The 23,786-nt window shown below is 43.1% G+C and overlaps 1 protein-coding gene across 1 annotated transcript in view; it reads left to right on the top strand.

The window, feature by feature from the left end:
• atg7 (ATG7 autophagy related 7 homolog (S. cerevisiae)) overlaps positions 1-23,786 on the top strand; it is a 183,452-nt gene that overhangs the window by 48,758 nt on the left and 110,908 nt on the right. Inside the window, exons 12-14 of the mRNA XM_078413787.1 lie at positions 18,654-18,848; positions 20,007-20,204; positions 21,727-21,842. Of these exons, the coding sequence (XP_078269913.1) occupies positions 18,654-18,848; positions 20,007-20,204; positions 21,727-21,842 (509 nt within the window). The remainder of the gene's footprint in view (positions 1-18,653; positions 18,849-20,006; positions 20,205-21,726; positions 21,843-23,786) is intronic.

Genomic DNA, 23,786 nt, shown 5'->3' with positions numbered 1-23,786 from the left:
AGTTGCACCAGCATTTTGTGTCTTATCTTCAGTGTAAACCAGCATCTGCAGTTCCGCCCTACACACTTCGGTGCCAATTTTCTATGTTCTCACCACTCGGATCAATAATCTCTCTCATTCTTCTGTTGAATTGGGAGTTTATTTTTTTGTCTGCCTTGCAGTCATCTGAGCTAAGTTAATGATACATTAGTGTAGTTGTTTGTAATTTGTTACCAAATGGAATGAAAAGCTGCTGTTTTGGCTCTGTGCAAAGCTGTTGTACTGAGTTTCTGCCTACAGAGGGTGCTGGTGAATAATGACAACACTTTTCAGCAATCAAAACAAGCAGGACTTGGAGAAGTAAATTAGCAGGGGGTGTTGGGCTATGGGTTTTAGATTTTTGTTTATAATTTCTCAATAACATGTTGTGGAGTTCTACAGTCATTTGGACTGGGAATGCTATCCATGACTGAGTAATATTGCTTATTATCTACCATCAGTTTTCTGGCAGCCCCAATCTCTCCCTGCAGCTCAGGCCCTCTTGTGCTAGCAACAGCTTCATAAATCTTCTCTGCACTCTTTCCAGCTTAACACCCTACCTCTTATAGTAGGGTGACCAAAACTGAACAAAATATTCCAAATGTGGCCTGAGCAATGTCTTGTACAACTGTAACATAATACCCCAACTTCTGTACTCAATGCCATGACTGATTGCCTTCTTGACCATCCTATCCACCTCTGACGCCACTTTCAAGGAACTATGTTCCTATACTCCCAAGATCCCTCTGCCCTACAACACTCCCCAGAGCTCTGCTAGTCTCTGTGAAGATCCTGTCCTCGTTCGACCTAAAAGGCAACACCTCTCACTTGTCTGTGTTAAACACCATTAATCATTCCTCAGCCCACTTGCCCAATGAAGATCCTGCTGTAATATTGATAACTATCTACGATAGCATCCACTATAGTGTCATCTGCAAACTTACTAATCGTGCCTGTAACATTGCATATTTAACATATGCGGATAAGACAGTGATCGGGGAACGTTATGTACCAAATCATTTTGATGAGAACTTGAATGTGATTGTGCTTCCTTGACATTAGGTTATCCTTCACAGTGGTTGAGCGAATGAGGCCAAGAGGTTGAGGCAGTTACCACAGCACGTCTCACCGACAGTGCATTTTGTAGCTACAACATGCCAGTGGCGGAAGGGGTGTACAATGAGAAGGAGCGAGTCAGCTGAGTGAACAAAATGTTCAATCTGCTCATCTGTAACTGGTCTGTGTTGAATTTGTGAGCGTTGCAGTGACGGCACCCATTTGAGCAAGTCATGGATGTTCCCAGCGGGGTTTTGTGTGACAGTGATGGCGGTCAGGAGTGTAACCACTCATTACACAGCACTCAGCCTCTGCTCTGCTCTCCTATTCTCAATGTTTTATCTTTCTGGTTAAGATTCTGCCCCCTGTTGGTCCTGGTCTTCTTGTAATTATACTCTGTTTTAAATTTAGCAACAAAATGGAGCATGTTCTTTCCAGCCAGGGATTAATCTTTCTATTGCTCATTTGCTTCACCCTTGTTAGACCCCATCTGCACCTCCAGGGGAGGGGGCGGGACAAAGATGGAATGTAGTCGGGGACAGGAAGACTAGTGGGAGAACTGGGTAGGGGGAGTTGTTAGAGAGGGAAAGCAGGGACTATCTGAAGTTAGAGAAGTCAATGTTCATGCCGCTGGGGTGTAAACCACCCAACCGAAATATGAGGTGCTGTTCCTCCAATTTGCGCTGGGCCTCACGGTGACAATGGAGGAGGCCCAGGACAGAAAGGTCAGATTGGGAATGGGAGGGGGAGTTGAAGTGCTGAGACACCGGGAGATCAGGTTGGTGAAGAAGGAAAGGGAATGTCAATGTTTTGGGGCAAGATCAGGGTACATGGTTGTCATGCTGGGCATGGTATAATTCTTCACACTGAAGGTAAACAAGTCGGACACTACCCACTTTGTTTCACTGAAATCTTAATGACGCTGTGGAAAAGAAGTTAATTTCTTCTTTAATAGGTTGAATAGTAAAGTAGTGACCTGTTCTTGCCCATTTCATTTTGTTTGCAGACTTAAAATGGCTACTGGGCAATTTCACAGGATACAAATTGCATTTAACATTTTCACTTCAGAATTGTATTCAGCCAAGGATCCAAGAGCTCCAAGAGCTGAAAGCACGTGTCAGAAGCAAGAATTCAATGTAGCTGGAGATTTTGTATTTGAAATCCGTCCGTAGTTGATTATTTACATTATAGTCTATTGTTAATGGCATTGTTGGCAGCATTGCAGTAGCCCTTTAGACACTGTATTGCTTCTGTTCAATTTCAGTGCACCATAAATCTTGCTTAATTAACTATTCCTATACCCTAGAAAAATTCGGTCGCATAACTAATATGGAAAAAATGGAGCCCTTCTGATGAGAAGATTTAATGTAGTCAACCTTCCAAAAGGAAAGCACTTTTTCTAACGGAGCGAAGCTGTTGTGAGTTCAGGTACAAAAGCTAACTCTCACAGTGCAGGTACCATCTGTCATGGGTGATGCAAGTCATTCCGGCTGGCATGCTGGTGAGGTCATTGGCATTTGCATAGCTGATGTTCTGCTTGAAGTATGCAGAGACGGTAGATCACAACGCCAATCCAAGTGCAATGCCGCATTAACCCGGTGCCACTATTTTGGACATTTTGGTTTAGAGCTGACACCTTCTCTTAACCTTGCACACCCGAGTGTTGTATTTAGCAGTCGGAAGGAGGAATGTCGGCTGGCTGTTGTTGCAATTCTGCAAGTGTCGTTTTCTTTCTAGTTAATTAACATTGCTAACGCCGACAAAAGACAGGGGCGCTCAGTAAGCTTGACCTTCCAAGCAGCGACAGAATGAATTTGTGGGCATTCCCCTTGGATTACCAAAATAATCGGAAAAAGGATAGAAGCCACTCAGAGTATGAGAGCCTGAGAAGGGCTCTGAGTCAAATGCCCTTTCAGCCCTGTGTTCAGTGAAGCATTCTTGCACCACCTCCTTGAACTAAATATAAGAACATATGAAAATCGAAACAAAGTGGCAGACGTTAGAAATCTAATTTAAAAACAGAAAATGTTGGGAATATGCAACTGATCAGGCCGCATCTCATAGAGTCATACATTGTGGAAACAGGCCCTTCGGCTCAACCTGCCCACATTGGCCAACATGTCCCAGCTACACGAGTCCCTCCTGCCTGCATTTGGCCCGTATCCCTCCAAACCTGTCCTATCCATGTCTCCATCTGTGAGAAGAGAAACTAAATGTCTCAGGTTGAAGACAATTGACGAAAGGTCTTCTACAGATGTTCACTGTTTCCCTGCCACAGATGCGGCCTATCTGATGGGCACCTCTAGCACTTTCTGATCTTGAAGAACATGCAATTGTAATAGGAGGAGGTTATATGGCTCTTTGAGCCTACTTAGCCATTTGTCAAGACCATGATTCATCTTCTACCTCAATACCACTATCTAGAGACCTTGTTTCCCTTGATATTTAGGGATACATCGATTTCTATTTTGAATGAAATCAAAGAATAGACCTCCACAGTCTTCAGCGCAGAACATTTCAATGATTCATGGCCCTCCAAGTGGGGAGGAAAAAAATTATCTTTTGATGTAAATCTACTCCCCCTTATTCCGAGCTTCATGACAACTGGTTCAAGCTCCTAAACCAGGGGAAACATCCATTTTGCATCCAACATATAGCGCCCTGTACGAGCTTGTAAATCAATGAAATTCAACAGAGATTTTTCAATGAAATCTCCTCTTGCCATACTAATCTTGACATTATATACACCCAGATTACTACATTTTACCTTGTGCAGTAAGTTTGGAATTGAGAACCAGAGGACATAGGTTTTGGGTGATGGGGGAAAAGATTTAATAGGAACCTGAGAGGTAACATTTTACACACAAAGGTTGGTGGGTGTATGGAACGAGCTGCTGGCAGAGGTAGTTGAGGCAGCCTTGAAGAAACATTTAGACAGGTACATGGATAGGACAGGTTCAGAAGGATATGGATCAAACTCAGGCAGGTGGGACTAGTGTTGATTGGACATGTTGGTGGGTGTGGGCAAGTTGGGCTAAGGGGCCTGTTTCCAAGCTGTAAGACTGTCCAAAAACAATTGTGAATATTTGCAGATCTAAATCGTGAATGTCTGGGGTAAAAGCAACAATCCATGCTTTTCATCTGATAACCAATTGGCACTATGTCAATTGTCACTATGTTGCCCCTAACTCAAACATTATTGACCAAACTTCAGGAGCCATAGCCTCAGAATAAAAGGAAGTACCTTTAGAAAGGAGATGACGATGAATTTATTTAGTCAGAGGGTGGTGAATCTGAGGAATTCATTGCAGAGACGGCTATGGAGGCCAAGCCAATGGATATTTTTAAGATGGAGATTGACAGATTTTTGATTAAGGTGTCAGGAGTTATGGGGAGAAGGCAGGAGAATGGGGTTGCGAAGGGAAGATGGATCAGCCATGATTAAATGGCAGAGTAGACTTGATGGCCTGAGTGGCCTAATTCTGCTCCTAGAACGTATGAATTATGATTTCCTGGCCACCGTCTCCAAATATATTGTAATATTGTTACAATATTACAAGGACTAAGGACTTCAGGTTTTTTTGTACAAGTATTGGGTTTATTAATTCATTTTATTTTTTGTTTATTATATATTACCTGTGCGTATCACTGCGTAGCTACTATCTACCTCATTGGGGTCCCTTTAGGACTATCTTTAATCAGACATTGCTGGACGTTATCTTGCACTAAACGTTATTCCCTTTATCGTGTATCTTCATACTGTGGATGGCTCGATTGTAATCATGTATCGTCTTTCCACTGTCTGGTTAGCACACGACAAAAGTACCTTGGTACACGTAACAATAAGCTAAGCTAAATTATTGTGTTTAGAGGCCTGTAATGCTGCTGCACGTAAGAATTGTATTGCCGCATTGTCGTTACATATGACAATTCAACACCCTTGATTTGACTCCCACAGCTTGTCCTTCCAGTTGGACTGGACACTGCTGGAGTGGTAATGAAAGAATCGGGAATGTTACCTGATGCTATTAGTGTGATCCTGTTATATTTTGTGCCTGACTAATCTTGCACTGGGGCAACAGGCAAGGGTTATTCAGTGTACTGCCGTCTCGGCACCTGCTTTAGGGAGATCCACTTTGATCTTTACAGAGATGCCTTCTGCATTAAACATATGTTCATGGCTTAAATGGAAAAAGGAGAATAGCTTTCAGAACAAAATGAGAAAAGGTATTTAAGAAGTGGCTTTTAACTGGTTGTCTAGTTCATTGGATGATCTCAGAATAATTTTTAATGCTAATTGCTATTAACTTTACATTTTAAAACATTTAAAAAACATTTGCTGACTCATTAAATGTAAAATCGAATGGTAACCAAGGAGACCTTTCATTATGGATTTGTACATTGAATATTTAAGGTTTTCTTGGTCCTTGTCATTGATGCAAAAGAGGCACATGTGAATCGAAGGATGATACTGTAATCAAGGTGCTGTAATCTGTGGGTAACTCAGCAGCAGTCAATACCAATGCCAATGGGTCCATCTTAGCATCTCTTGTTAGAAGAACATTTAACCATTTACAGGAAACACTATAGGAAAAGAGCATGTCCTCTGAATAAATGGGAATGAGATAATAGACAATAGGTGCAGGAGGAGGCCATTCGGCCCTTCGAGCTAGCACCGCCATTCAATGTGATCATGGCTGATCATTCTCAATCAGTACCCCGTTCCTGCCTTCTCCCCATACCCCCTGACTCCGCTATCCTTAAGAGCTCTATCTAGCTCTCTCTTGAATGCATTCAGAGAATTGGCCTCCACTGCCTTCTGAGGCAGAGAATTCCACAGATTCACAACTCTCTGACTGAATTTTTTTTCCTCATCTCCGTTCTAAATGGCCTACCCCTTATTCTTAAACTGTGGCCCCTTGTTCTGGACTCCCCCAATATTGGGAACATGTTTTCTCCCTCTAACGTGTCCAACCCCTTAATAATCATATACGTTTCGATAAGATCTCCTCTCATCGTTCTAAATTCCAGTGTATACAAGCCTAGATATAGCAGAGTTATATCATCAAAAAATGATTAACTACTAAAATTCTGATGTATTTAATATATAGTTTATCCATGGCTAGTTATTTTGTTACATGCGCTTTCTTTTTTGAAGCATCATTTTTTGAAAATGTCCTCAAATGACAGCAATTATATTTAATCCAGGGTTCTTACGGTAAGTGTATGATTATTGTGATAATGTTAATGGCGAGGCTGGCGCAGAATCACATCTTACCGACTCCTATTTAGCACTAAGTAACCAGGTTGAGTGTAGGCACAGCCAGATTTAGCATAAAACTTAAAATATTATAGTGCGTAATTTTGTTTTCTGCTGTCATGGATATCCACGCCATAATAAGCCTTCTGATTAGTTGCCAAATGAAATTTGCTTGACTTTCCTGTATTTCTATTTCTGCCTAGTTTTCTTTCTCTTCTTGCAACTACTTTCACCAACTCCAGCTTCATCCAAGTATTTCCACTCAAAGGGAAATTGCATTTGACGCCACTTTCCAGACAGAATTAAATTTCCCTTTTGGATGAATCGGTTGATCAGACAATTAGTGGTTACTGGACCAAGTGGACCCGTTGGGCCCAAACCTCTCCTGCATTGGTGCAGCACCCTCTCCTCCCCCCTCCCTCCCCTCTCCTCTCCCCTCTCCTCCCCACTTCTCCCTCCCCCTCTCCATCCCCCTCAACCCCCCCTTATCCACCTTCCTCCCCCCTCCATCCCCCCCACCTCCCTCCCTCCCTCCATCCCCCCCACCTCCCTCCCTCCCCCCTCCCTCCCAAGGAGATAGATTTAAACTTTAAAATGTGAATAACTTTAAAAATATAACACCGATTTCAATAAAACGACTTGCTTTACCATTAAAGCGATGACAGTGAGTAAGGTGGGCCTAAAATTGTCAAGCTATCGTGTACCGTTTTGGCTGTAGTTCGATCACAAATAAATAAACAAACGAGAGTTTTAGTATATAAGATGCAACCAAGTAGGAATTGCTGTAATGTACTGGTCATTGAGGTGAAGAGTCAGAGTTATATCATCTTCTTTGATATTCTTTGTGGCGGCACGGTGGTGCAGCGGTAGAGTTGCTGCCTTATAGCGCCAGAGACCAGCGTTCGATCCCGACTGCGGGTGCTGTCTGTACGGAGTTTGTACATTCTCCTCTCTACCCGCGTGGGTTTTCTCCGAGATTTTCGGTTTCCTCCCACATTCGAAAGGCATACAGGTTTGTATGTTAATTGGCTTGGTAATAATGTAAAATGTCACTTGGGGGTGTAGGATAGTGTTAATCAGCGGGGATCGCTGTTCGGCGTGGACTTGATAGGCTGAAGGGCCTGTTTCCGCGATGTATCTCTAAATTAAACTAAACTAAATCTCGTAAGTCTTGAAGTTGTGTGAAATGTACAAGTCCAGGACAACCCAGCACCATATTGAAAGTAGGTTTTTATAAGCTATTTAATTGTAAGCAGGAGCATATTGGCCAATAGTTAGTGGCACAATTTGATTTGAGCATTTGATAACACGGGTTTATTATGTAAATGCTAATCATGCAAAGTGCTGGAGTAGCTTTGCAGGTCAGAAAGCATCTCTGGAGAAGATGAATTAATGACGTTTTGGGTTGAGACCCTTCTTCGGACTGAGAGTCAGGGGAGAGGGAAACTAGAGGTACTCCCTTGTTCTCTGTACCTTTTCATACCTCCAGTTTCCCTCGACCCTGACTCTCAGTCTGAAGAAGGGTCTCGACCTGAAATGTCACCTGTTCCTTTTCTCCAGAGCTGCTGCCTGAGCCCCTGAGTTACTCCAATATTTTGAGTCAATCTTCGGTGTAATATGACTTGCATAAATTGCATCCTTTGTGATCTTTGGAAGGGTAACCAGTTTGCCCTTTTGATGCACGATCGTTGCTGTAATGTTGAAAAAGGTAGGTTCCCACAAACAGTAATGCTATAACAAGGTCAGGCAGCATCTGAAGAGAGAAGGAATGGGTGACGTTTCGGGTCGAGACCCTTCTTCAGACTTTTATTTTAAGTCATTGATCGTGAAGCAAAGACTGAGTTTATTTAACTCAGTTAAATTTATCTTTTAGTGTGTACTTTTTTTGTTTTCAAAGGTTAAGTGTCTATAAAACATTATCTGATTTACATTGCTGATTTACTGTCACATGCTGTTTGGCTTAAGTCTCTCAGTTATGTCGAGAAACAACATAGTACTATAAAAGATAAATATTATATAAAGTCCCATTGAGGGGCCGATTAATAATGTTTCTTTGCTTTTATTAAATGGATCATAAAATATAAGCGACAAGATTATTTTTTCCCCAATGCCTCATCTTCAGTCTCGCTAACATTCCATCTAAAAGATTGTTGTTGTGAAGCCGAGTTTCTGTCAACTCAGGTGAGTAACAGTTCCTATGACTCAATTTCATGAATGTCTCAAAAAGAAAATCATGATTTGGGGGATCGGCGTAAGCTGTGACTAAAATGCAATAGTTTAGATTTGATATGAATCCTTGAAAAATCCCAGTGTTTGGAGAATGATGGTTCAAGGTCAACTCAGAAAAGCGCTGGAAAACAAAGACAACTGCGGATGCTGGAATGTGGTCAAGCAGGATTTGTGAAAAGAGAAACTAGGCAATCATTTGGGAGGAAACTGCATGGGTTTTCTCCAGGTGCTCCAGGTTTCTCCCACATCTCAAACACATGTGGGTTTTGTAGATTAATTGGCCTCTGTAAATTGGCCCCGAGTATGTAAGAAAATAACTGCAGATGCTGGTACAAATCGAAGGTATTTATTCACAAAATGCTGGAGTAATTCAACAGGTCAGGCAGTATCTCAGGAGAGAAGGAATGGGCGACGTTTCGGGTCGAGACCCTTCTTCAGACTGATGTCAGGGGGGCGTTTTAAAAGTTAGTGAGTTCTGCATGGGTGCAAGAGGTAGCACCAATGCAGTCGTCGATGTAGCGGAGGTAGAGTTCGAGGATGGGGCCCGTGTATGCCCGGAACAGGGATTGTTCGATGTACCCAACAAAGAGGCAGGCATAGCTAGGGCCCATGCGAGTGCCCATAGCTACGCCTCTGGTTTGGAGGAAGTGGGAGGAGTCAAAGGAGAAGTTACGGGTAAGAACCAGCTCTGCTAGGCGGAGGAGAGTGTTGGTAGATGGGGATTGGCTGGTTCTACGGCCGAGGAAGAAACGGAGGGCTTCGAGCCCATCCTTGTGGGGATGGAAGTGTAGAGTGACTGGACATCCATGGTAAAGATGAGGGAGTGGTGGCCTGGGAACCGGAGGTTATCGAGGAGACGGAGAGCGTGTGAGGTGTCTTAGACGTAGGTGGGAAGGGATTTGACCAGGGGGGATAGGATGGAGTCGAGGTAGGTGGAAATAAGTTCGGTGGGACATCAGCAGGCAGAGACAATGGGTCTGCCGGGACAGTTCTGTTATGGATTTTAGGTAGGAGGTAGAATCGGGCCGTGCGGGGCTGGGGAACTATAAGTTTGGAGGTTTTTTAAAAGTCAGTGAGTTCTGCATGACTTTTACAAGAGGTACCATCAATGCCCCCCTGACATCAGTCTGAAGAAGGGTCTCGACCCGAAACGTCGCCCATTCCTTCTCTCCTGAGATGCTGCCTGACCCGCTGAGTTACTCCAGCATTTTGTGAATAAAGGCCCCGAGTATGTAGTGAGTGCAAAAGCGCGATGTCATGGAACTAGTGTGAACGGGTGATCAATGGTCGGCGTGGACTTGGTGAGGTGAAGGGCCGCTTTCCATGGCAGTATCTTTCAATCAATTAATCAGTCGGTGACCCTTCCTCAGAACTGGGGGAAGATGGTTTTCAAAGCAGAGTGGGGGAATGAGTAAGATTTGAGTCCAACGACTACATGGCGCAAGGTGAAGATGGATTAGGTGATAAGGAGCATTAGCATTAATTGTTCGGAAGGCACTTGAACGAACTGGGGTGAGGAAGGGTCATAAATATGATAATGGTGAAACAATGAGAGAATGGTTTACCAGAGTTTAGTTTAGAGATACAGGCCCTTCGGCCCACCGAGTCCGCACCAACCAGCGATCCCCACACGTTAACACTATCCTACACACACGAGGGACAATTTTTACATTTATACCGAGCCAAATAAACTACAAACCTGTACGTCTTTGGAGTGCGGAAGGAATCCAAAGAACTCTGGGAAAACCCACGAGGTCATGGGGAGAACGTACAAGCACTGTACAGACAGTACCCGTGGCCAGGATCGAACCTGGGTCTCTGGCGCTGTAAGTGCTGTAAGGCAGCAACTCTACCGCTGCGCCACCGTGCCATCGTTAAGGTTGGAGAACTTGATATTCATTCCATCAAGGCACTGTGCAACCTCTTGGAAGGATCGGTCTCAAAATATTTACCAATTTTCCATTCCACAGACTCAGCCTAACTCACTGAGCTCAACCAAAATTTCTGATTTTTTGTTTTAGAAGAGCATTTATTTTGAAAATTTAATTGTTACCAGAGCATAAAATAAGAGTTTTCAATTCTCTGGGCAGTGTCTGCGGCATGTTTTGTTCCTTGCACATTTAATTTTATAATTGTAATTAATTAATTTATTTATCGTTACTACACAAGTGGCGGCACGTTAGCGCAGCGATAGAGTTGCTGCCTTACAGCGCCAGAGACCCGGGTTTGATCCTGACTGAGTGCTGTCTGCACGGAGTTTGTACATTCTCCCCATGATCTGCATTGGTTTCCTCTGGGTGCTCCAGATTCCTCCCACACTCCAAAGACATACAGGTTTTTAGGTTAATTGGCATCGGTAAAATTGTAAATTGTCCCAAGTGTGTGGAGGACAGTATTAGTGTGCGGCGGTCGCTAGTCGGTGTGGACTCTTTGGGCTGAAGGGCTTGTTTCCACTTGTATCTCTAAACTGATTAGACGAAAAATAAGCCGGAGTAACATTAAGTTACACTTCACATTTTACATGAGAAACAATATGTATGTGGAACAAATTTCCTCTGCATCCTCTTGGGCCGCTCTCATCAGCCGTGAGATTAAATTCCCCCGCATTTCCAGAGCTTGCACTGTTTACCTGGACTCTCATCTTGACGTTTCCCAGATGCTTTATCTCGGTATCCAGACCTGTTTTTTCATCCTGTGATAATTACCAGACTGGTAAAATCTCTCAAATCACTTTTTGCCGCTGGCAAATCCCAGAGTTTGCGCAGCTTGTTTGTATTTCTGAAGTTTCCACTGCCAAAAGAAATAATGGAGGTTCATGAGCTACCAGCTCTGTGAAAGAGGTGCTTCAATATGACTGGCGTTGCATAAAAATAGAAGTGGATATGTGACAAATGTGCAATTACATGGACTTTCTGTCCAGCCCTGTCCCACTGGGCCACAAGCGCCTGGATTGATTCTTGACAAAATCCATTAAATGTTGGCAGGTTTTGGCCCTGAGCCACTCATGAGCTCAATAATTTAGTTTGGCCCAGCCTCCCAGTTCAACCCCGTTTTATTGGACCTGACCAAAGGCTCCTCTCACCAGTTTTCCAAGCATCGCAGTCTGGCTTATCTTGAATTCTGCAATGTAATTTTTAATATTTAATCTCTATCTTGTCCTTTGCCTGTCAAATTTTTGCTATTTTAATCCAGATTTTCCTCTTTGTTTCTTAACTCGTCGTCCTCTATAATTCATGGGAAGGAACTGTAGATGCTGGTTTAAACTGAAGATAGACACAAAATGCTCGGGTAACTGGGCTGAAGATAGACACAAAATGCTGGGGTAAACACAGCACGGTGGCGCAGCGGTAGAGTTGCTGCCTTACAGCGAATGCAGCGCCGGAGACTCAGGTTCGATCCTGACTACGGGTGCTGTACTGTACGGAGTTTGTACGTTCTCCCCGTGACCTGCGTGGGTTTTCTCCGAGATCTTCGGTTTCCTCCCACACTCCGAAGACGTACAGGTTTGTAGGTTAATTGGCTGGGCAAATGTAAAAATTGTCCCTAGTGGGTGTAGGATAGTGTTAATGTGCGGGGATCGCTGGGCGGTGCAGACCCGGTGGGCCGAAGGGCCTGTTTCTGCGCTGTATCTCTAAAAAAAATCTAAAACTCAGCGGGACAGGCAGCATCTCTGGAGAGAAGGAATGGGTGACGTTTCTGGTTGAAACCCTTCAGATATGGCCTCGATCCGGAACGCCTGAGTTACTCCAGCATCTTGTGTATCTATATACTAAAACTCTCGTTTGTTTGGTTGTTTGTTCCTGAACTACAGCCAAAACGGTATACAATAGAATGTCTCTGAATTACTTTCCTGCACAGGCGCTCCTCAGCTTCCGATGGGGTTCTGTTCCGAGAAACCCATCGGAAACCAAAAGTATCGTAAGTCAAAATGCATTGAAAACGCGCGATCACGTGTCCGGAAGCGAGCGGCGGCTCGCTACGGTTCCCTGCCGTTTGCACCATCGCAAAGTCGAACTATCGCAAGTCGAACCATCGTAACCTGGGGAGTACCTGTATTTTGTAAACTGGTCTGAAAGTGCAAGAATAATTCAGTGATACTTTACTGCCGCGTAGATACTGCTGCTTTACTAGGCACTGCGAAATTCTTTGTTTGTGCAAACAATCCGGTAAAATCATACTGCAGACCTTACTTAGGCAGTATACAAAGAAGCAGCCGTTTCTGGCACCGACAATGTCACAAAAGGTTCATCAAACAGTCTTATTTTCTCGCAGCGTGGAGCCAGGCGTGTTACTGCACCACTTCATTCTCGCTGGCACTGAGATATAAAATATCACAGCTGGTATCTAGAGGCACAAGATTGCAAATGCTAGAATCTAAGCAACAATCAACCGGAGGGACTCAGCAGGTTGAGCAGCATCTGTGGGTGAAATGGAATGTTCGATATTTCGCGGCAAAACTCCCAAGTCGGGACTAACTAACATCTAACTAAGGGAGTGTGCGGGAAGGAACTGCAGATGCTGGGTTAAACTGAAGATAGACACAAAATGCTGGAGTAACTTAGCAGGACTGCCAGCATCTCTGGAGAGAAGGAATGGGTGACGTTTTGGCTGAGATCCTTCTGCAGTCCGAAGAAGGGTCTCGACCCGAAAGGTCACCCATTCCTTCTCTCCAGAGACGCTGCCTGTCCCGCTGAGTTACTCCATCATTTTGTGTCCATCTTCGGTGTAAAGCAGCATCTGCAGTTCTTTCCTGCACATTTCATTTGCTCCACCCCCATCTCTTTTCCAGCTTACTCCTCCCGCACCCATAAAGAAGAATGCCGACATGAAACGTCCCCTACCTATTCCCACCACGGTTGCTGCCTGATCAGCTCGGTTTTTGAGGTTGTAACTAACAGGGCAGCTAAAGGAGAAATCATTAGATTCAGTTTGGTGCAACATCTAGAACTGTGAGGCACAATTGCAACTTGTTTTGTGGTAAAGTGGGAGAATGAGACTTAATTGACTGATTTGAACACAAGTGATTAGACACAAACAGATATTCTGGTTGGCAGGCAATAACTAGTGGGGAGAGGAGATCGCAGGTTCTGGAATCTGGGGCGACAAACTATCTGCTCTGAAGAACTTAGCAGCCGTCGAGCAGCATCTGTGGTGGAAAATGGATAGTCAACATTTCATCTCTTCCCTGGTCCCACCTCTAGGCTGTCCCCCCTACCCTGCATATGTCTGGTCTTTTACCCTGCCCCAACCTCTCTCACCTCTCTCTCTCCCTCTCTCTCTCTCCCTCCCCTATAAACCCATTGCTTACCCCAGCTCCAACCCCTTAACCCCAGCCATGTCTTCACCATTTCCTCTGACCTCTTCCTCTCTGTAGCTGCATGACCTGTCCTCAGCAGAGGCCTCAGCTTTTGTAACCTGGTCGCTGCACTTCAATGAGTTCTGGGCTACCATCATATTGAGCTCTACTTCCTCTGGCTCTGCCTTCATGCCTATTTCTTTGGCAAGTAGTTCTCATTACTCCTTCCTTTCCCTGCATCCTATCCTACTGAAAAACATTTCTCCCATCTCCATTACGCCTCTTCCTCCTCTTGGACACCTACTTGCCTTAAGCTGGCCTTAACCTTTTCACATCCAACTGCCTTTGTAACATCAACAGTGTTGCCTTCTCCACTCTGACTTCTCCAGGTTCTGACCCGAAACATTACCTACCCATTTTTTCAGAGATGTTGCCTGACCTGCTGAGTTATTCCAGCATCTTGTGTCTATTTTTGTAAACTAGCATCTGGAGTTGCAGAGGAATTGTGTAGAGGGATGGACTTGATTTGGAAGATCAGTCATTATTTTATTGAACAGTAAAGCAGACTTGTGGTCTATTGCTCCCACGTCCAATGGACTCAAGTACCCACACCATTTGCTACACTGGAGCAAGGATTTTCACATCACTTTTAGATTTAGAGATACAGCGCGGAAACACTATCCTACACACACAAGGGACAATTTTTACATTTACCCAGTCAATTAACCTACATACCTGTACGTCTTTGGAGTGTGGGAGGAAACCGAAGATCTCGGAGAAAACCCACGCAGGTCACGGGGAGAACGTACAAACTCCGTACAGACGGCGCCCGTAGTCAGGATCGAACCTGAGTCTCCGGCGCTGCATTCGCTGTAAGGCAGCAACTCTACCGCTGTGCCGCTCATATACTTTGTATACGTCCCACAGGAAATTCAACAGAGAAATAATTACACAACAATTGGGACAGTGTTATTATGCTCTCAAGTTTGTGCCAAATGTGTAATGGTGAAGTGGTAATACAGCAGTATAAATGTAAAGAGCCATCAATAATTTCCTGCCTCCTCTTCCTGGGCAAAGATCAGATCACTATATTTAGTTGTTATCTTGCCTCCAGCCATCTGTAAATTCTTATTGCAGTTCCAAAATCCACACATCAAGAGGGATAATTCCGAATGTATAAAAACCTCATCGCAACGTTATCTTGTTCACAATCCAAGTTCTTTGTTAAAATTAAAATTCCCTCAATGGCTACTTACTCCCTTCTGATCGAACCAGAATCACCAGTTCTTCACGTTGCTGAGCCGGGTGATTCACATATCATCATCTACAATTATCTCTCGTTAACATGTTGCTGGTTTTGTCTTTGAAGGGGAAAGTTTCCACTAATTTTGCGATTATAATTACGTCCTGAAATCCAACCACTGTCCTTTTTCCAACCGCTGAGCCTAGGCTTTATAAACTTGATTAAATATTATTAAGAGCGAAGACTTAATCAAATAGAATAACATTTGTGACTTGTGTTCTTTTGAAGAGGCCTGTGTAATGGACTCTTGGTTGGATGTTGATCTGTTAATCCAGTGTATTTGTGAGTGTCCTTTGTATTTTTCATTTTTGTATGGGTGAGCTGGTGACTGCCAGGGCAAAAACATGGTTGTGTTGATGGCAAAGTGAGATGGAATGCATTTAGATGTATTAAAATCATTGTCGGGGACATTTTCAGAGCAATGTATTCCTCGTCAGTGTGTGCTATGCAGTCGTGGCTGCTCCACTCACAAGATTTGATTCCTTTGAGTTACTGGAGATAAATTCCTACGTAGTTTTTATCGGATCATTTACACAGCTCATTAACCCGTAATGCGACCTATACTCCATTTTAAGAGCCGAATCTTGTTAAATGCGAGGGAACTTTGTGAAGTCCTGATTCATCACTTTGCATGTCAGTTAAGAAGGGTCTCGACCCGAAGCGTCCTCCATTCCTTCTCTCCAGAGATGCTGCCTGTCCCGCTGAGTTACTCCAGCATTTTGTGTCGACCTTCAGTTGTTTAAAATCCTGACAGCATGCTTCGATAGTAAGGGTGTTGGGAGAGGGTGGACACTGGTTCCCAGTGCTGGAAGTATGTATTGTAAGCTTCATGTTGTCTAGATTGCAGGTTGACACAAACACTGAGTCGATCTCTTGCTGACTTTGAATCAGCTGTCGTCTGAGCTCTGGACCACACTGTTTCTTTCAGCGCAGCATGGGTTTCTCCCAGTGCAAGCATCCAGCTGTACGGTGGCATTGATAACGGTGGGCCCCAATTATTTGCTGTTAAACCTGCCCTTTGAGTTGAATGTTTCCAAATGCTCCTTATTTGAAAAAAACTAAAATGCACGTTTGAATCTTTCTTTCACAATGATCTATTTCAATGAAATCTGTTCGGAGATGTGGGGAAGTTCAAGCTGCCTTTTAGCTCTCTGAGAGGTTGCACAGCCCAGCGCAGAAGGCATACAGCTGATGTTCTGCTGAGCGGAAGGCTGCACTGTCACATACGCTCCGAGATTGTTCAGGGAATGGGCATTTGTGTCGTGGAGCTCGGTGAAAGGTTCCAGAGGGTTTAACTGTCATGTGCACCGGCAACCAAACAATGAAAATCTTTCGTGCTGCAGCTTTACAGCCCCATTAACATAATAAAACGCAAGAAAACCCCATAATTAATAATTAATCAGTCATACTGGGTAACCAGCGCATAAAAATGCAAAACTAAAGTCAGTAGTGCAATCAAAACAAAGTCCATTATAGATCATAGTTGCCGGAGGTAGGCTTGTGGTTAGTTGAGAAGAAACTGTTCCTGAACCTGATGGTTATTGTTTTTGGTGTTCCTGTGCCACCTTCCCGATAGTAATTGCAAGATGAGTGCATGACCAAGTTGGTGCAGGCCTTTGTTTTCAGTTGCCTTTGTGAGGCAGTGTCTCCTATAGATCCCTTCAACGAGGGGCAGTCAGTGCCTGTGATAGACTGGGCAATGTCCAACATGTCCTGCAGCCACCTTTGTTCCTGTGCATTTGTGTTGCCAAACCAGGCCATGATGCAACCAGTCCAAAGTGCAACCAATCAGTACAGCTGCAGACGTGTGTTCGAATATTCAGTGACAGACCAAACCTCCACCATCTTCCAATGAAGATGAGCTTTCTTTGTGATTGCATCAAAATGATATTTATTCACAAAGTGCTGGAGTAACTCAGCAGGTCAGGCAGCATCTCGGGAGAGAAGGAATGGGTGACGTTTCGGGTCGAGACCCTTCTTCGACCCGAAACATCACCCATTCTCTCCCGAGATGCTGCCTGACCTCTTGAGTTACTCCAGCATTTTGTGAATAAATACCTTCGATTTGTACCAGCATCTGCAGTTATTTTCTTATGCATCAAAATGCTAGGCCTAAGATAGATATTCAGAGATACACACACTCAGGAACTTGTAGATGTTGAATCTTTCCACTGCCCTCCCATTGATGAAGACACGTTTGTTGATCCCAGGCTATCCCCTCCTGAAGTCAACAATCAACTCCTGGTCCTGCTAATGTTGAGCATAAGATTGTTGTTCTGACACCATTCAATCAGATTATCAATCTCTCTCTCGCTTGTACTCTGACTCAATTTTACCCATTATTCGTTCGACAACAGAGGTAGAATCTACAAATTTAAAGATGGCTTTGGAGCTGTGTCTAGCTACCAGTGAGAGAGCAGAGCAGGGGACTGAGCACGCAGCCTTAAGGTGCTCCTGTGCTGATAATATTCAACGAGGGGTTTTCGTTGCCATTTTATACTGATGGTCATCTGCTGATAAGGAAGTCAAGGATCACAAAGAAAGCTCTGTCATCTTGTTGCTGATTCTTGATGTGTGCTAATTACCCACCACATTCAGCTACATTGCAGTGAGGAGGAGATAAGACTTTGCCTTCCATCACAGTGAGGGTATGCCTAGAGCAATCACTGTGATGGCTGTTTGTGTAAAAAATTATATCTGTGTGTCTTGTGCTTTTTAATGTCTACTGCCGGACCCTGACGTGAGAGGACGCTGGCGTTGTGTATTCGCCGCTTTTCCGTCAGGATAGTTTGTCTGTTTGTTTCTATGTTAATTGTTTTTGTAAAGCGCTTTGAGCATGCGATAAGGCGCTATATAAAATAAATGAATTATTATTATTATTATTACACTGTGATTGTCAAGCATGGTGGAGCATTCCAAAGACCTCCCTGGTGCTGCCTATTTGCAAGTCCTTTCTTCCGATTACAAATCTTCTTGTCCGGACATAAAAACATCACTCAATGTTGACACCAAATGCTGGAGTAACTCAGCGGGACAGGCAGCATCTCAGGAGAGAAGGAAGGGATAATGTTTTGGGTTGAGACCCTTCTTCAGAAGAAGGGTCTGAAGAAGGGTCTCGACCCGAAGCGTCACCGATTCCTTCTCTCCAGAGATACTGCCTGCCCTGCTGAATTACTCCAGCATTTTGTGTCTATCTTCGATTTAAACCAGCATCTGCAATTCCTTCCTACACTTAATATTGACATGCTGATTAAATCCACAATCAGCATTTATCAATTTCCTTCCTGCCCGTGGATTTAGTTGTATTTCTGGAGATAAAATTGTTTTCCAGTCTTGGTTACTGTGGTCTCTTTCCTCGCCTCTTCAGGTTTTCTGAGCAGCACTGTGGCAATTTTCCAGTATCCTAATTGAAAGTTTTCGTTGCAGACTGCTCCATTGCTCAAAATGACGTTGTAACCACTGTTTCTGTTTTACCTCTTTTGTCATTGTAGAAGGTGGAAGGATATAACCTAACCATACCAATGCCTGGTCACCCTGTGAATTTTTCTGAGGTGACAATGCAACAGGCCCAGAATGATGTTGAACAACTGGAGAAGCTCATTTGTTCGCACGATGTGATCTTCCTGCTAATGGACACGCGTGAGAGTCGCTGGCTTCCCACGGTCATCGCTGCCAGTCAGCGCAAGGTAATGGGTGTGTGCACACACATATCACTGCATATTAACGGCTGCTCAGGGACAAATCCACACACGGTGAAAGAGTGCATATCAACAGCAACTCAGGGACAAATCTACACACCGTGAAAGAGTCGCTTGTCTAAAGTCAAAGATATATATTTTTAAATATCGACACATATCCCTTTAATCTGACCAGTTTTGCAAATAAAAACATATATTCCATTCAATTCACGAAGACGCAGGAGAAAGCGGGTCCAGGAATCTTGCACAAAAAAACAATCTGCCGGAGAAACTCAGTTGATCAAGCAATATCTGTAGAGGGAAACAGGCGGATGACATTTCATGTCAGAACCTTTCTTCAAGACCAAAGAAGGATCCCGACCCGGAACATCGTCCATCGGCTTCTCTTCTCAGATCCTGCCTGATCTGCTGAGTTTTTACAGCAGCTTGTTTTATTTGCATTTAATCCATGCTTTTTTTTGCCCCATGTACTGACGTTGCTGACTGCAGGAACATGACCGTACATTTCTGTGGGGTACCTTGTGTGAGAGTCTCTGACTCTCTCGTGCCTTTCTCGTGCTTAAACCAGGGGAGCCCTCCATCCTCATTTGCCTTGAAATCTCATCAATATTATCAGGCAAGGCTACCCCTGACTGCTTCCCATCATGACTATCTTTTAAAGTCACGTACCCCACTCGGTAGCCGTGTCTTTGTCACGGCTAGTTAACCAATGTCATAATCTCTATTTGTGCAATTATTTGATCTATCTTGTTCCAGAACCCTTGTGCATCCAAAACAAGAATCACGTTTGGTTTTGACTTAATTTTCCCTAATGTGGCCTTGAGCATTGATGTCCTATTATCTTTATTAAATGCCTGTACCTGTTAAGTGACCTGTTTTGGTGTCCCATGTGTTTCCTTGTAAAATTGGAAAGGTATATTTTATGAAATGTAGCTGTAACTTGAAATGTTTGTACGATAAAAGTGATTTTCTGGGGATTTTTTGGTAGATCAGTGTAATTCAATTAATAACATTTAAAATCTATTGCATAAAACATGCAAATATTCTCTGTACCCGGTTCCTAATTTGTCAAAAGCCTTAATGGAAAGGAAGCGTAAATATGAAAGGTGGGAGTCAAATGCAAATTGGACATGTTTTTGTTTCTAGTTAGTTATTAATGCAGCTTTGGGGTTCGACACATTCGTTGTGATGAGGCACGGTCTGAAGAAGCCCAAGCAGGAGTGTGGAGAACCTGCTGCCGCTGCCTCTGTTCCGTCCTCGGCGATGGGCTCGTCACTCTTCTGCAACATTCCTGGCCACAGGCTGGGCTGCTACTTCTGTAATGATGTGGTAGCACCTGGAGATGTGAGTAATGTGTGGAAGGATTATCCCTGCCAGAGTCACAGTACTGGGAAAATGAGATTAGAAGTTGAAACAAAAGAAGTAAAAGTGAAGTAAATACTTCAATTCATATTTTCAATTCCAATATTTTCAGCATTTTATTTGGATAATCTATTAGTAAACATCATCAATCAATCATCATCAATGCATCATCCATTGTTGACCAGATATCAATGTTGTATACTTGTATAGATTTTTTTTTAAATAAACTTACTCGTTGGCTTAATACTTCATAACTTTCATGATTACAGATTTTTTTCTGCATAATATCACAATGTATTAAATTGTGCTCTATATGCTCAATATATCAGGGAGCATCTGCAGGAAGGGAAGACAATTAGGTTGAAGACCCTATCAGCCCCGTTTACAGATTTTATTAATTTTATTTGAGCCGTTAGTGTCTAACTAATTTTTTCAGCTCTATTCCACCATTTTGTTTTGTGATGCCAAAATAATTGAATTATAAAAACTGCAAAATTAAAATAGTTGCAATGTTTTAATCTAAAACATAAAAATTACAATTTTTAGATGTGTTTAAATCCTTGCTTTAGAATTGTAATCTTTAGAAAGCAAAGTAAAGCGGTATAACCCTGGCCTCCTCAAAATGAACAAGAAAGTAAGGCGATGGTAAAGATTCTGATTTGAACTTTGAAGAGAGTTTGTAAAAACTTTTTTGTTCCATGCACTTGTATTCTTTAGTTGCTTCTATGATTATACATCATTGCTGTATCTAGTTTTGCATGATCAAGAGAGGCTGCAATGCATATAATTTGTTCACTGTGCATATTGAGGATTGATTCACAAAATGCTGGAGTAACTCAGCAGGTCAGGCAGCATCTCAGGAGAGAAGGAATGGGTGACGTTCCGGGTCGAGACCCTTCTTCAGACTGATGTCAGGGGGGCGGGACAATAATACAATTTATTGTATAAAACAATATATTGGCCACCGTCCATTCTGCTCAGTTATAGAATTCCACTTACTGCATATACAGATTTATACTTGTGGCTGCATGGAAGATGAAAGAAAACGTTTTTAATCTAAATTACCCCATTGAGGAAATGTTATAATTTTACCTGATGACCTGGATATGGGGCCATTTTATTTAATTTTGAATATAATTGGCCAGTCTGTTGGAACCCCAGTGTATTTATCATAACAGAGCTAGTGTCTGTTGACCCCATGTGTACCTACCCTGATTTTTTTTGACCACTAAAGGAAGACGACAGGTTAAGACAGGTGACAGGAGGGAAATAGAATTGGGAAACCTGTGTTGTTGGGCTTCAGCACTTGCCAGAGCTCAGCTGAAGACAGCAGGTGAACTTGCAGCCTTTAGGAGAATGAGGCATGCTGCACAAGTCCAAGGGTATTATGTTTCTCTGAACCATGGCGTAGACATAAAAACCTTGCTGCCATCCTAAAAGTATGTTGACTGATAATAAGTAACTTGCAGGTGCTTTGTCACTGTTGTACTTCGATGTTTTTCAGTCAACCAGAGACCGCACTCTGGACCAACAATGTACCGTGAGTCGTCCTGGCTTAGCCATGATAGCTGGAGCACTTGCCGTGGAGCTGATGGTTTCGATACTGCAACATGCTGAAGGGTAAGCGGAAACATTGATATGCAGTTCCAATTTTAACAGTAACACTGTAACTAAAGAAGGAATGGGTGACGTTTCAGGTCGAGACCCTTCTTCAGAAGAAGGGTCTCGACCCGAAACGTCACCCACTCCTTCTCTCCAGCATGTCCTGCTGAGTTACTCCAGCAATTTGTGTCCATCTTTGATATAAACCAGCATCTGCAGTTCTTTCCTACACTGTAACTAAAGAGTTTGAGTATCTAGACTTTGTGTGTTATTCTAGAGAAATCTATTGAACTACAGTAATCTGCATTAATTTTAAGGCACCCCAAAGTAATTTGCAGTTGCTGTAGCAAAATATTTGAAAGAGCAATATGCCTAAAGACTTTGTCAGAGATAGGTTCAAAAGAGGAGCTTAAAGAAGGCAAGAAAAATAAAGAAATTGAATAGTTTTGCAACTTCTTACATGATAACTAATTTTTTAGCGCATCTGAATGCCTACAAGATTTAAATAATAAATATTATTAAATATATTTTTTATTGTTTCAGAGGAAATGCAATTAAAGTGGGTTTAGATAGTTTTAGTGTAGTTTAGAGATGCAGTGCGGAAACAGCCCCTCCGGCCCACTGAGTCCGCACTGACCAGCCATCCCCGCACATAACACTATCCTACACATACAAGGCACAATTTACAATGTTTGCCGAAGCCAATTAACCTACAAACCTGTTCGTCTTTGGAACATGAGAGGAAACCGGAGCACCCAGGGAAAACCTACACAGTCACGGGGAGAACGTACAAACTCCATACAGACAGGGTGTTTTCTACTGGTTTACAGTTAACTAGATCAGTAAAATTCACAATAATAGTATTTCTTGTATTTTTTAAATTTCTTTGTCTTCAGAATGAAGTAGGTTGATCTGCACATCATGTCTGCACTTGTTTCTGCACATGAACTAACTTGATTAACTTAAGACCTGTTCACTCTTTGTCTCTTTTAATATTTGTTTCCACAATTTCCAAAGATTGAGTCGAATCGATAGTAAAGAAAGCAAACTCAATGCTAGCATTTATTTTGAGAGAGCTTGTATACAAAAACAAAGAAGTAATATTGAGGCTGGTCAGGCCGCAATTGGAATATTGTGAGCAGTTTTTGGCCCCATATCATATCATATCATATCATATATATACAGCCGGAAACAGGCCTTTTCAGCCCTCCAAGTCCGTGCCGCCCAGCGATCCCCACACATTAACACCATCCCACACCCACTAGGGACAATTTTTACATTTACCCAGCCAATTAACCTACATACCTGTACGTCTTTGGAAGGATGAGGAAGGATGAGCTGGCTCTGGAGAGGGTCAAGAGGAGGTTTACAAGAATGATCCCAGAAATGAGTAGGTTAACTATGATGAGTGTTTGTCAGCACTGGGCCTGTACTCACTGGAGTTTAGAAGAATGAGGGGGGGGGGGGCTTCTTGAAACATGAGGAATAGTGAAAGGCTTGGATAGAGTGGATGTGGAGAGGATGTTTCCGCTCGTGGGACAGTCTAGGACTAGAGGTCATAGCCTCAGAATTAAAGAACATTGTTTTAGGAAGGAGATGAGGAGAAATTTCTTTAGTCAGAGGGTGGTGAATCTGTGGAATTCTTTGCCACGGAAGGTTGTAGTGGATATATTTACGGCAGAGATAGATAGATTCATGATTAGTACTGGTGTGAGAGGTTATGGGGAGAAGGCAGGAGAATGGGGTTAGGAGGGAGAGATAGATCAGCCATGATTGACTGGCGGAGTAGACTTGATGGGCCGAATGGCCTAATTCCTCTCCTATCACTTATGATGTTATGATTAGCTTTAACCTTGAATTAATAAAGATTTTTTCCTACTGTCCTTAATTCTTTTGATAAATGCCCTAAATTTGTGCTTCTTCACTGCACCATCAGCCATTGAAATTAGTTTATTATAATTT

Source organism: Rhinoraja longicauda, chromosome 17, assembly GCF_053455715.1.
Source record: "Rhinoraja longicauda isolate Sanriku21f chromosome 17, sRhiLon1.1, whole genome shotgun sequence".
Taxonomy (NCBI): domain Eukaryota; kingdom Metazoa; phylum Chordata; class Chondrichthyes; order Rajiformes; family Arhynchobatidae; genus Rhinoraja; species Rhinoraja longicauda.
Note: the sequence above shows the minus strand (reverse complement) of the source record. Positions and strands in the feature narration are given on the sequence as shown.